Source organism: Podarcis bocagei (assembly GCF_964188305.1).
Source record: "Podarcis bocagei genome assembly, chromosome: 4".
Taxonomy (NCBI): Eukaryota; Metazoa; Chordata; class Lepidosauria; order Squamata; family Lacertidae; genus Podarcis; species Podarcis bocagei.
In genome coordinates, this window is record NC_138128.1 from 84,471,600 (window position 1) to 84,483,894 (window position 12,295).

The window sequence follows — 12,295 nt, forward strand, 5'->3', positions numbered from 1 at the left end:
CAGCCATGATAAAATGGGCACAGGACATTGGGTACAACATTATGTTTGCTGACTGGGAAAGGTTATGGACCACCGGTGTGAGGTTCACGGCATGTAATGCCTTGAAAGAAAATATTATGAAAATGATATATAGGTGGTACATGACCCCAGTCAAGCTTGCAAAAATATACCATTTGCATGACAATAAATGTTGGAAATGTAAGGAGACTGAAGGAACATTCTTTCACCTTTGGTGGACTTGCCCGAGGGTAAAGGCCTTTTGGGAAATGATTTATAATGAGTTAAAAAAGGTACGTATTTAAGCAGTGGCGTAGCGTGGGGGGTGCCAGGGGGGCCGGCCGCACCGGGCGCAACATCTGGGGGGGGGCGCGCTCGCCGCCTCCGGAGTCGCTGAAGAGCCTCAGGCGCAGGCTGTAGCGGAGCCGCATGTCTCGCGGAACCGACGAGCTGTGCGCGCGTCCGGGCTGAAGGCGCCCGGCAGGCAGCGGCTCTCAGCGCTCGCCGCGGAGGACGCACCAGGCAGCCCCTCCTCACAGCCCCGCCTCTGCCGGTGCTGCTACAGCTGCTGGGCCGTTGCATTTTCCTCGCCTCTCTGCCCCCCCCCCTCCGGGCAAGCGGCGTCGTTTGGGCGGCAGCGCCAGTGGCAACTCGCAGGTTAGGGGTTAGGGGGGGCGCAAATTACTTGCCTTGCCCTGGGTTAGGGGGCGCAAATTACTTGCGTTGCCCCGGGTGCTGACAACTCACGCTACGCCGCTGTATTTAAGTATACCTTCCCTAAGAAACCAGAGGCCTTTCTTCTGGGCATTGTTGGCCAGAGGGTGTTAAAGAAGGATCGAACCTTTTTTATGTATGCAACAACAGCAGCAAGAATACTTATCGCAAAACATTGGAAGACCCAAGATTTGCCCACGCTGGAAGAGTGGCAGACGCAACTGATGGACTATATGGAGCTGGCGGAAATGACTGGTAGAATTCGATACCTGGGAGAAGAGACTGTGGAAGAGGACTGGAAAAAGTTTAAGGACTACTTACAAAAACATTATAAGCTATATGAATGTTAAAAAAATGCCAGATAGAAAATAACATGGCATCAGCAATTTAGCTGAAAGATATATGAGAATAAGTGATGCTCAAGAAAAAGATGAAACTTGAAGCAATATTATGTTTAAACTAAGCAGTTAAGTATTGGATAAAAATATTCAAAGTCTGAGACATAATATTTGAGAATTACAAAATAAGAACTGAAATAAGGTAATAAATTGCTGTTTATAACTTTATTATTGAGAATGCAGGAAAGGGAGATGTGAGGAAGTCCAAAGGTTATGGAAATATGATTTATGGATAGTTGTTTTGTTGTATCTTTTCTATTCTATGTTTATTCTTTTGTCTCTCTCTGTTCTTTTTTCGTTATTATATCTTGGTGATGGTATTTTATATGTTTGGTGATTTTTTGTTTAAAATTTGCAATAAATATCTTTTTAAAAAATAATGAAATGGTAATCTGAAAAAGTCATTGTGAATTGGGTCCTAACTTTTGTGCTAGATTCTACTGCCTCAGATGAATGGCATCTCAGCCTGTGGTCTTTATCAGTTGGAGTTGTTCTTTTCTAATGGGCCAGCATGGCTACTTTTGCTTTTAATTGAGCTTATTTACAATGGATAGAGTACTCGTCATCTCCAAGAGAGAAAGCAGCTTTTTTTCTTTTTTCTTAGGGATGAGGGACATACAGAATCAATACAGACTGAGTGCATCTTCTGAAGGCAAGGATATGGTTGGTTGGTTTTAAAATTGCATGCATTAAATGCTTGTTTTTATTTAACTGCAAATGATTCTGGAAGAAGATCTGGTCAGTTGACAACTAAAGAACTACTTGTAGCTATTTTATTCATAGATCTCTTGTATCACATCTAATTTGTGCATATGTGACCACCTTTCTGTATATGAGGTCTGTTTAGGAGAATGCCAGGTTTTCCAAGCATTCTGCTCTACACTGTAGCCAACCATATCACTATGCAATACCAAAAGCAGGACACAGGTCAGGTGGGTACCCTTTTGCCCTGTTCTTTCCCAGCAATTGATATGCCTCTGATAGCATATATCCATAACGATTAGTAGCCACTGATAGTCTTAGCATTCATGAATTTGCCTAATCTCTTGAGAAAGCCATCTAGGTTGGCAGCCATAATCACATCTTGAGTCATTCCAGGGCTGTGCTTACACACACACACACACACACACACACACACACACACACACACACACAGACTAAGATGTGGACCCAGATCAGCCCTATCCCAACGTAGGTCACACCCAACCCAGATCTGGTCCTATATCAGGGTAGGACTAAAGGGGCAGGGCAGGCCAAATCCACTAGATTCAGTTTGATTTGCCAAATCTAGTGCCCAGCCCCATTAAATTCCATAGTGCAGTGTTGAGAAATATAGTGGACTGGGCAGGTGAGGTTTTATGATGTGGATTTGTAATATATTCCAAGCCTAAAGCCTATATCTCAGTGAATGGAGCAAATTCAGACTCATGCAAATTATGTAGAGGTACTCAACAGAGATGTCCTCTATCCCCACTGCTGTTCGCACTTTCCACTGACCCATTAGCAGAATCATTTAGATGTGAATATATAATTGAATGAACAGGGAACATAATGATATGCCAATAATGTAGCATTGTTTGTGAAAAGCCCTGAAAAAACCATTTGGAGATGTCTTAGGCTTTGCTAGATTTATACTCTTAGGCTCAGTTGTTTCACGGTTTTTGCTGGGCGGCGGGCGGGGAGCATGTTGCAGCTGTTGTTGATTTGGTTGTGTATTAGCACGTTCAGTGGGACTACTTCTAAATGAGTTGTCCTAAGAGGGTCCAATTTAGAATCTAAAATTAACTGACTTATTTTATTATTATTAAACCTGGTTAAATCAAGGCTGAACGGCACAGAAGGCAAACTGTATTGGGCACAATCTAGTTCACAGGCAACTTCATTGAAGCTTCATTGAAGGCAGTAGAGCACAAACCTTGGGGGGGGATAAGGGCAAGAAAATGAAATAAAGTGTTCACAATATCCTCCCACAAAGTTTTTAATAGATATAAATGCCCATGTTGCAGCCTAAGGCACATACAAGATACACTTATATGTCTTTAAAGCTTTGGAGAGCAACTTAACACACTCATGGTAGGAAAATCAATTAAACCTTATATCCCCATCTCAAACTTCTGTGTTTTAAAAAATGGAAGACTCATGAATGGAAACCAAACTTATTAACACAGAAAAGTGTTCCCAAATCTACTTATAGCAGGATCTACAGATATACTTTTGCATACAAAGAAAATACAGCAACTTCTCCCCAAATTTATTGCCACCTACTCTAGCCTCAGATACAGAGACTTAAAAAGAAAAGAAAAGGGACAGAAAGCCATTGGTGCATTAAAATGTGTCTCAGGAATATCCAGCCATTAGTAGACGTGACCTTTTATCTCTAGACCCACATGTACCTCACAACTGACTTTTTTCTATGGAAAAATTAACCTTGCACACAGGAAAGTGAATGTTTCAGTAAATGGAAAGTTAAATGAATACTCGAGACAAGCTAGTAAAGGAACAAACTTTATTCAAAACATTGAAGTCATACATTAAAAGGCATTAAAAGAGGGAGCTTGTAAAATATGTACAGGATAGCAAGGAAGGAGTTGTGATGATAATCTGGAACCTGACTTAAAGAGTAAAACTGAGAGTCCGAAACCCTTCCATCAACATTCTGCATTTGTACAGGATTTGTAGCTGAATAATTCCCCGTTGCAGACCAGGGAGTAGAAGTGCTTGATGCCATGAAGAAGTTCCCAGCTGATGGTGGAGGCTGCCTCACCATCTCCGCACCGTAATATGGAACTGGGCAGTTGCTCGCCTGAGAAGTCTCATAAAGCCCAGTTCCACAAAAAGCAGCTTGCTGGTAATAAGCAGGGTTCAATTCCAGGGAGCTCTGCTGTTGCGGGGCAGAGAGGTGCTCTCCTGGTTGCGTGCTGTGGAGAGTTGGCTGCCACAACCCTGCTCCTCCATAGCTTTCAGCATAATGCAAGTTGTGTGGCTGATAATATTGTTGCGTGTGAATATTTTGGCTGTTTCCTGGACTGCTTCTCGGGCTGCTGTCCAGGCTGCTTCTTAAACTGGTTCTCTCACTGTGGCTATAAGGAGCTGCAGCATGGTTCCCGATCCTTATCCTGGAACCTATCCTCTTTGGTGTTCTGGCCCTTCTGTTTTGAAACCAGACCTAAATAAAAGAAAGGAGAGAACCAGTATAGAAGACATTGTTACCATGAAAATGTCTTTTTGATCCAACAAAGAGAATTACATTTAATAAATTACTGTATGCTTATTCCTCTGGGGTTTCTCTTTAGTTCTCTGCAGCATTTTTCTACTCTCTTCAGCTCCACATTCAAATATCCCATGTTCATAATCTCCAGTTACTGTTAAATATAAAGCTTCTAAGTTGGAATGATTAAATACTGCTATTTGGCTGTATTTAGTTCTGCAGTATCAGAAAAAGCCACCTTTAAAAGCTCCACAAGTGTACAGTTCCACAAGACTTTCTTTATTGAAGTATAACCTGTGGATGTGAGCTTCACATGTAAGAAATTGTCAAGTGTTTGTTAATGCCAAGTGGATGGCTGCATACAAGACTTAACATCTCTGTGTGCATTTGTGCTGGAAGGCAATTGTTTTTAAAATTCCATAAATATAGTAATAGTAATTTTAAATAGCTCACTCAGAAGACCTACCCATTTGTTCTGCCCTGTTTGGGGTCTTCTGCCTCAGCCTCCCAAGTCTCCTGGGGGTAATGGACTAGGCAGGGAAGTGTATTTATATATATTTCTAAATGCCAATTTCTCTGTAGGAGAGAACTAAGTACTTGCTCAACTTTTGCCAGAAAAAGCAATGCAGCTTAACTCGTTTTAGTCTCCCCAGTGCAAGCTGCTTATGGCTGCAGTCCTCTGCACATTACCTTGGGAGTTAGTATTACCTGGATCAGGCTGCAAAGGCAGCCTATAAAACCAGATTTAATGTACTTTTAACACTAAGCAGAAATTAGATTTCTAAGCACTAAGCAGAAATTAGATTTCTAAGCTGGGTCTCTGAAGATTTTTTAAAAATGATTTAAACCCAGAACCCACGATACACACCCCCCCCCCCGAAAAAAAGAACCAAGAAAGAGGAAGTTAGCTCTTGAACAAGGCGGCTTTCGCGATATGTTGAGAGGCACCAGGGTGAATTAAGGCCTTCGACTACGCAAGGATTATTCTGAGTGTTTCAAATTCTTCCAGTATGTGCGGTTTAGCGAAGTCTTGGGAGCCCCCACCATCCCGATTCTTACGTGCACACGATCTTCTTCGACTCCGATGCACCTCGCCAGCGCCTCCCTGGTCTCGTATCCGGGGTACTGGTTCTCTTCAAATGACTTTTTTAGGAGCTCGACGTGAGATGGCCTGAAAACAGTCCTTTTTCGCCTTCCTCCTCCGACTTTGGGGTAGCTTCCTCCTGGGAAAAGACAAAGAGGCAAATCTGAAGGAAGCGCTAGGCTTAAACTGAAGCGACGCTTGCAGATCTTTCTCCCTGAATTGGTTTTTAACAATGGAAACTAATTTTAAATAAACCTCCGGTTGCTCTCAACAAGGCTTGCATGAAAACAAACCAAAGAATTTTAAATAAGAAGTTTACGCTCTTATTTCTATGGCTGCCATCGTTTTCCGTAGCCGATCCTAGCCACGATTATTGGGAAATTTAATCCCGTTTATGTGAAAGGGATTTAACAATCAGAAAATGTGTGTGTAAATGCTTCATGCAGTAAAATGCAGCAAATGCTTCATGCTTATAAGGAAAGATCTTGCGAAATGTTTCCAACCGAAGATATTTGAGCCCCTGTGTAATCCCTCCCCGGCTGCAACAAATGTGTCTTAGGAAGCCTTCCCTACATCCTGACCCAGAAACAGAAACAACCTTCCTTTATAAAAACCCTCGTTTATGAAACCCTGAATTTATATCAATCATTTGAGCAATTTTTTAAAGTCAAGTGAACTAAAAATCGTTTTAATAATCCTCTCTTCTAACCTCGGCCGGTAGTTTTCATCTTGCAAAAGCGCTGCCTCGCTCTCTTCCAACAAAGCTGGTTTTCGCTTGCAAAGTGTCCTTGCTCCTCAAGGTCCGCTCCAGGTTTCTGGAGTTCGGCGCCTTTATAGCCCCTCCTGGCTGCCAATTGGCCGGCGCGTTTTCCTTGGAGAGAAGCGCTCCAATGGGGAGACGGCATTTGGGGAGGAGCGAGTTTCAAGTTCACTTTTCAAGCGCTGCTTGACCAATCTAGATGGGCTGGAGCGCACCCTTCCCTTAGCATCACCCCTTAGCAAAACTGGAAAATATCCCCATAGGCTTGGAGTGCGCACAGTTGAAGGGAATTGAGAGGATGGGTTGGGGAGCGAGAGAGCCAGACAGAAATGTGGTTTAGTTTAAAAAAATATTATTATGAAGCTTTCATTTTACATACAGAGATGCGCCAAGACTTAGGCATGTTGAAAGGCTTTGCCCAAGAAGCCTAGATGCAGCAAGTACACTTTGAAACCCTTTGCCTTTTGAGATGAAGAAGGCGCCTTCACTGCACCCTTTTCGGCGCCTGCTATAAACTTTGTTTCCTTTCCTTTTTACCTTTACCTGCAAAAAGTTGCTATGCCTTTTAATTGGTGGTTTTAGCTTAAATGTAATTGCATTTTGCGTGTTTTTCACTTAGATGCTCAGAGTATTCAGCCCCGGACAGACGTCGCAACCAAATCCTGAATCTACACAGTCTCAAGGCACTATCGCTTGTAACTGCAAGGGGGTTGCATTCTGAGTGAAAGCGAGCTTTCCGTTTCCTAGGCTTGCTTCAAACGTTGCTGGTGCTTCCTTTCTTTTTCACTTCAACTATTTCTCTTTCTGTCTTTTTATCCCCACAACTTTCACGTGGCCATATTCCTCTGCCTTTCAAGGACTTGCGGCATCCAAATAGCCTGCCGCTCCACCCTACACCCGGGGCAAGATAGTTGCCTCCGATCTTCAAAGGAACTCAAAACGTACTGAAACCTTCCAGCTCATACAATGAATGTTCCCAGTCCCTGGCAGTTTGTTAATCAATAATGGTTCCCTGTTGGTACATTCTTTGTTATTTTTGCCTAAGAAAATTAACACAAGGGACCCTCCCTAAGAGTACCTATTCATAGGTATGCTGACTCAGAATCGCCAAGGAAACTTTTTTTCGAGTAAGAAATACATTTTTTACTACTGAAAAAACAGCTTCCGTGAAGGTCGGGGGTGTTGCAGAAAGATGTGGAAACCTCAGCAAACATATCAGTACTGTCTCAGGAAATATTATCCCTGGACAAAAGAGGGCTCACATTGGGGGTGGGAGAGACACGATGAAATGTCTCTAATCTCTGCCATCATGATCGCTTAGAAGCTCGATGTATTTCTGCAGAAGGCAACTGATTTAAATATGTATTCCTGTAAGGTACTTACAGTAGGGACTAGCAGAATTTCCAGGAAAACATTTACTTGTATCCTTTGGGATACAATACGTTGCAATTTATCTCAATATTTTCTTCATTATAGCGGTTAAGGTTGCAATGTTAATAGCATTCCCAATATTGTGTATTTTGGTGTGGTAGTGAAAAGTTGCAAACTGTACCACATGGGTTACTTTTGTGTGATTTTTATAGAGTTAAAAGTATAAGACTTATTTGTCCGCTATATGACTTTCTGTTTGCTTTCTTGCTTGATTTATATCCCACCCTTCATCACAATATCTCAGGACAGTTCACAAGACTGACAGATAGATAAAACTTCCATATAACATTGAAATCTAGAGATTGCTGCATTTATTAGCTGTAAAGTAGCCTTTTATTTTTGATTCATCAACCTTGGAATCCAAGTATGTCTGTTTATGAGGGTATGTGAAGTGGATTCCAGACCATTTATACCTGATAGTAAATATTTCCAGAATATTTGGCCTTGGCTAGGGACATTAATATTCCATTTTTGAGAATCGTACTTTTATCTCACTTTACAGTCCTGTGTGTTCCCACAATAAATGAATAAAAAGCTCACAATAAAGGGGATATCCAAGACACGTCATCCTCAGTATTAGTTTCATATCTCAAAATGGGAGAAATATATGGTCTTCCCAAGAGGGTTACCAAAACGGGGACTGGGGGTGCAATGGTGCGATTGAGGACTTCCACTGGCACCCCTAAAACATCTGAGACACACATATCCTTCTATTTACAGATAGGTAGCCGTGTTGGTCTGCCATAGTCAAAATAAAAAAATTCCTTCCAGTAGCACCTTAAAGACCAAGTATTTAATTCTTGGTATGAGCTTTCGTGTGCATGCACACGAAAGCTCATACCAAGAACTAAATAGTTGGTCTTTAGTGCTACTGGAAGGAATTTTTTTATATCCTTCTATAGAAGTGTTCTGATGGTGTTTCCTGCTTGGCAGGGGGTTGGACTCGATGGCCCTTGTGGTCTCTTCCAACTCTATGATTGTATGATTCTATGATCCCCTGCTCACTGTCCTCTTCCTCAGGAACTGGGAAACTTTATCGGATAGAGTAGACCTTCGTTCACGAAAGTATATGCCACAATAAATTCGGTAGCCTTTGAGATGTCACGATTTGCGCTGTTAATTCAACACGTATTTCCGAGCAGAAACTTGACCTCCTGGTCCGTGTGTTTCAGTAGCCATGAAGTTTAACTGTTCATTAAAACAACCACCAGCACAGGGCTAATCTCACATTGACATTGCTGCTGTTCATATTAGGAAGATACTTTGTGGTACATTGTGCTTGGAAAGTTGCCAAGTTACAATTTACGCGGTGAAACATTGTGATCTTTGAACCTTGGAGGAGAAAGGGACATAATGTATAAACGAATTACGTAGTAATAGGTTGCAACGCAGCTATGTCTTTGATACCTAAACTTTGTTTGCTGGTTTTCCTTTCCTCGTCCTCCTACAAATAAACCCAATTCAATGTTCTGGGTTGCTATGTTCTTATGGTTTTTATTTACTGAATTTATACTCGGAGCCTAGATGGGCAGTACACGCTTTGTGTGTGTGTGCAGGGTTTGTGGGGTGTGTGTCTGTCTGCGTGTGGGGTGATTTGAACGCTGCCTGCCTCAGACCAACACGCTAATACGCCGCCAAATACGGTATATACATGCCTGAGGGAAGATGGCGCCGCCGCGCCCTATGCTGACGCCTGGGAACGGCTACGAGATAACTCTGAAGGGCTTCCCTCTCGACACTGTCTTCCCTTATTACGTTCCCGCAGCATCAGCGCTATAACGAACGTCTTGCTGGGGCAACGGGGGGAGGGGTGTCCTTCCCGCTCCTCTTTCTGGTCCCAACGGCCGCCCATCCCCCACTCCCTCTCGCTTCGCCTCATAGAATCCAGGTTGGCGCCGCGCCGTTTCCCGCCCAAACCGCCCCCGCCTGTCTTGCCTTCGCGCCCTTTGGGCACGCCTTCCCCTGCGGCGTCACACCAGCCGCCCTCCTCCTCCTCCTCCCTGGTCTCCCCGCTTCTCCCCCCCTCCCCTCCAGAATGGGAGGCGAGATAAGCGCATTAGCATGTCTGGCCTCTGAGGAAGGCTGCCCCCTCTCGCCTCCCATTCTGCTCCTTTCATTCCTTCATCCTTTGGCCCCTCCAGGCTCAGCGGGGGGGGGGGCCGGCTGGGCTGCCCTAAATCCGCCTCTGCTTGGAAGTTTTCTCTCTCTTTTATTTATGGTTGATCATGATTTTTAATTATTATGAATCAAGACAGATCCATCTAGTCAGAAATACGTCCCTCTGAATCCCCACCATTTACTTATGTACTGCTTTTGAAATGAACCTCACAAAGTGGTTTACATCAATATATCAAAACAATAAGCATCCATTAAAAATGCAATAAAACAGCAAAGGCAAACTGCAAGCGGGAATAGTTCAATGATTTTAGGATTGTAGCTTTTAAAAGTGTAGTTTAGTGGGAGAGAAATTTTTCTCTATCCACTTTCTCCATGCAATGCAAAATTTTATAAATTTCTGTCATGCCACCTCTTATCCAGCTTTTCTCTAAACCAAAAAGTCCCCAATGCTCCAACCTTTCCTCATTCTTCCATCCACTTAATCACTCTGCCGGCCCTTTTCTGAATTATCTGAACTGGAGAGCTGTGATAACGCATCACCTGCTTGTATGCATAGGGTGGGATGGGGGGCGCAACTAATCCCTGTCCGCTCCCCCTCTCCGGTCCTAATTGCTTTATAAATTGCTGTTTCCTTTGCATGGCAGTGGTGGGGAGAAGGTGGGAAGAACGATGGGTGTTTTGCGGTACATCACAAAGGATTCCTCACCTCACCTCACCTCCCCGTGTTTATAAATACAGTAACCGCAAAATAATCCCCCTCCCCCTCTACATTATACTGCTGAGATGAATAATACTTGAGTTAACCGTGTGGAAAGCCTGTGAGCTCCCATTAATTCTAATTCTCAAAACAAGTTCCTGGGCTCATAATTATTGTATTCTAAGTGTATGGCTTTTGTACTAAGCTCTTCCTTGCTGGATCCTAGGTTCTAGTTAAAGGGAGGGAAGCAAATCTCTTGCTGCATGGTGCCTGCAACTTGCAACCCCCTTATTGGGCAAATATTAGTTCTGAGTGGGCAACTTGGATGGATAAAAGAGCATGGTATTTACACCTCTTCCCCAGTGCCACAAATAGTTCTGAATCTCTACTCCTCTCCCCTCCCCTCTCCTCGTTTGCTGTTTTCAAACCCAACAACAGATGACTATTACAGTTCTCCCAACATCAGTCCCAAGCAGTGACAGACCTACATTTTGGGGGTCCTGAACTTGAGCTGTTCTGGGTTCCCCTTCACAACTAATCAATGGGTAACAACTGTTGTATACTTCAATAGGGTTGTTCCCTGACAGATTACCACATTAAAAAAAATAATTCTGTTCGGGGTTGTCACATGTGTCAAAGTCACTAGTGTGAATAAAAATGTTTATGCTTGTGAACTAAATTCAGGTCTGGGGCCCCTCTGGGATTTGGCGCCCAGAATCTTAAGATTCATTGGTTTCCACGGAGATCTGTCCCTTATTCCATGCTGCTCTCTGTATAACATAGGCAAAATGCCAGAATCTAGATGCTAGAACAGCTCTGGAGAGATAGATAAATGGAATACAATAGATAATTGGGAGTTGTTTTAATCTTGCCTTTTGAATTCAAAAAACTAAGACTGAAGGAAAAAAACCTGCAATAAGAACAAAATACAAAGCTGAAACTAAATCTAAATGTCTTCACTTGACACATACAAAAACATTAAAGTGATGCCAGGCAAGGGGGGCGACACCCATTATCAGGGGTGCCAACTTGAATAAAATAGTGGGGGTCCCAGGAAAGCCCCACCCCACATATTTTGTCACATGGCATGGCACATACACACCATTCGAATGGCAATGTGCACCAGTAGTCCCAACATCACTTACAGTTCTCCTAACATCAGTCCCAAGCAGTGACAGACCTACACTTTAGGGGCCCTGTAGCTTGAGCTGTTCTGGGGGCCCCTTCACAACTAGCAATGAGTTCTGGGTAACCACTGTTGTCTTCTTCAACAGATCACCACATTTAAAAAATCAGTTTTTGATTAGAATTTCTGTTATGGGTTGTCTCACGTGTCAAAGACACTGGTGTGAATAAAAATGGTTATTCTTGTGAACTAAATCTCTCTGAGATTAGGTGCCCAGAATTTTAAGATTCATTGGTTTCCAAGGAGATCTGCCCCTGATTCAAAGCTGCTCTCTGTTTAACATAGGCAAAATACCGGAATCTAGATGCTAGAACAGCTCTGGAGAGAGAGATAAATGTAATACAATACAAAAAAGGCAAGATTAAAACAACTCCCAATTGAGATCAAAAAGCTAAGGTTGGAGGATAAAACCAGCACTAAGAACAACTAGCTACAACTAGATCTAAATGTCTTCACCTGACACATACAAAAACATCAAAGTGATGCCAGGCACGCCTCTCTGGGAGTGGAAGCTGCAGGATTTATTTCCCCACATCCATCTCTCTGAATGAGGGAAAGAGTTGAGTGGTGGAGAACAGAGGGCATCATTACGCAGGAGAGACTGCTAAATCTTAGTGAAAGGAGAGGTACTAGGTGGTGTGTCATCTGGTGTGGATGAGGAAAGATTGCAGCGTTATCGGCTGCCCTGGGTTGAATCTACAC

General features: G+C 43.1%; 1 protein-coding gene and 1 long non-coding RNA gene across 4 annotated transcripts; one reads left to right on the forward strand and one right to left on the reverse strand.

Moving 5' to 3' along the window:
* The first annotated feature begins 1,598 nt into the window (after window positions 1–1,598).
* LOC308585602 lies at window positions 1,599–3,594 on the forward strand. The gene is made up of 3 exons (XR_014007522.1): window positions 1,599–1,772; window positions 1,947–2,041; window positions 3,491–3,594. It is a non-coding gene; the product is annotated as an uncharacterized lncRNA (long non-coding RNA).
* LOC308585573 (uncharacterized protein) lies at window positions 2,248–9,457 on the reverse strand. 3 transcript variants are annotated; one of them, XM_081191335.1, is made up of 3 exons: window positions 6,111–6,418; window positions 5,377–5,540; window positions 2,248–4,275 (listed from the first exon to the last, which is right to left on the reverse strand). In XM_081191335.1, exons 1-3 carry the CDS (start codon window positions 6,304–6,306, stop codon window positions 3,634–3,636), a joined length of 1,002 nt encoding a protein of 333 aa, XP_081047461.1. In that variant the 5' UTR covers window positions 6,307–6,418; the 3' UTR covers window positions 2,248–3,633. The 3 variants fall into 3 exon arrangements, 1 of the variants encoding a protein (XP_081047461.1); XR_014007492.1 differs by lacking the exon at window positions 6,111–6,418 and adding an exon at window positions 9,000–9,457 and having other exon boundaries at window positions 4,134–4,275; XR_014007493.1 differs by lacking the exon at window positions 6,111–6,418 and adding an exon at window positions 7,545–8,300 and having other exon boundaries at window positions 4,134–4,275.
* Window positions 9,458–12,295: the final 2,838 nt, after the last annotated feature.

Bases quoted from the DNA above. Each gene is read 5' to 3' on its own strand.
- LOC308585573 (XM_081191335.1), bottom strand. From the start codon at position 6,306: ATGCCGTCTCCCCATTGGAGCGCTTCTCTCCAAGGAAAACGCGCCGGC. The intron at 5,541-6,110 runs GTTAGAAGAGAG...GTCTTTTCCCAG, and splicing joins GATGAAAACTACCGGCCGAG to GAGGAAGCTACCCCAAAGTC. The intron at 4,276-5,376 runs GTAAGAATCGGG...TCTTTTATTTAG, and splicing joins TCGAAGAAGATCGTGTGCAC to GTCTGGTTTCAAAACAGAAG.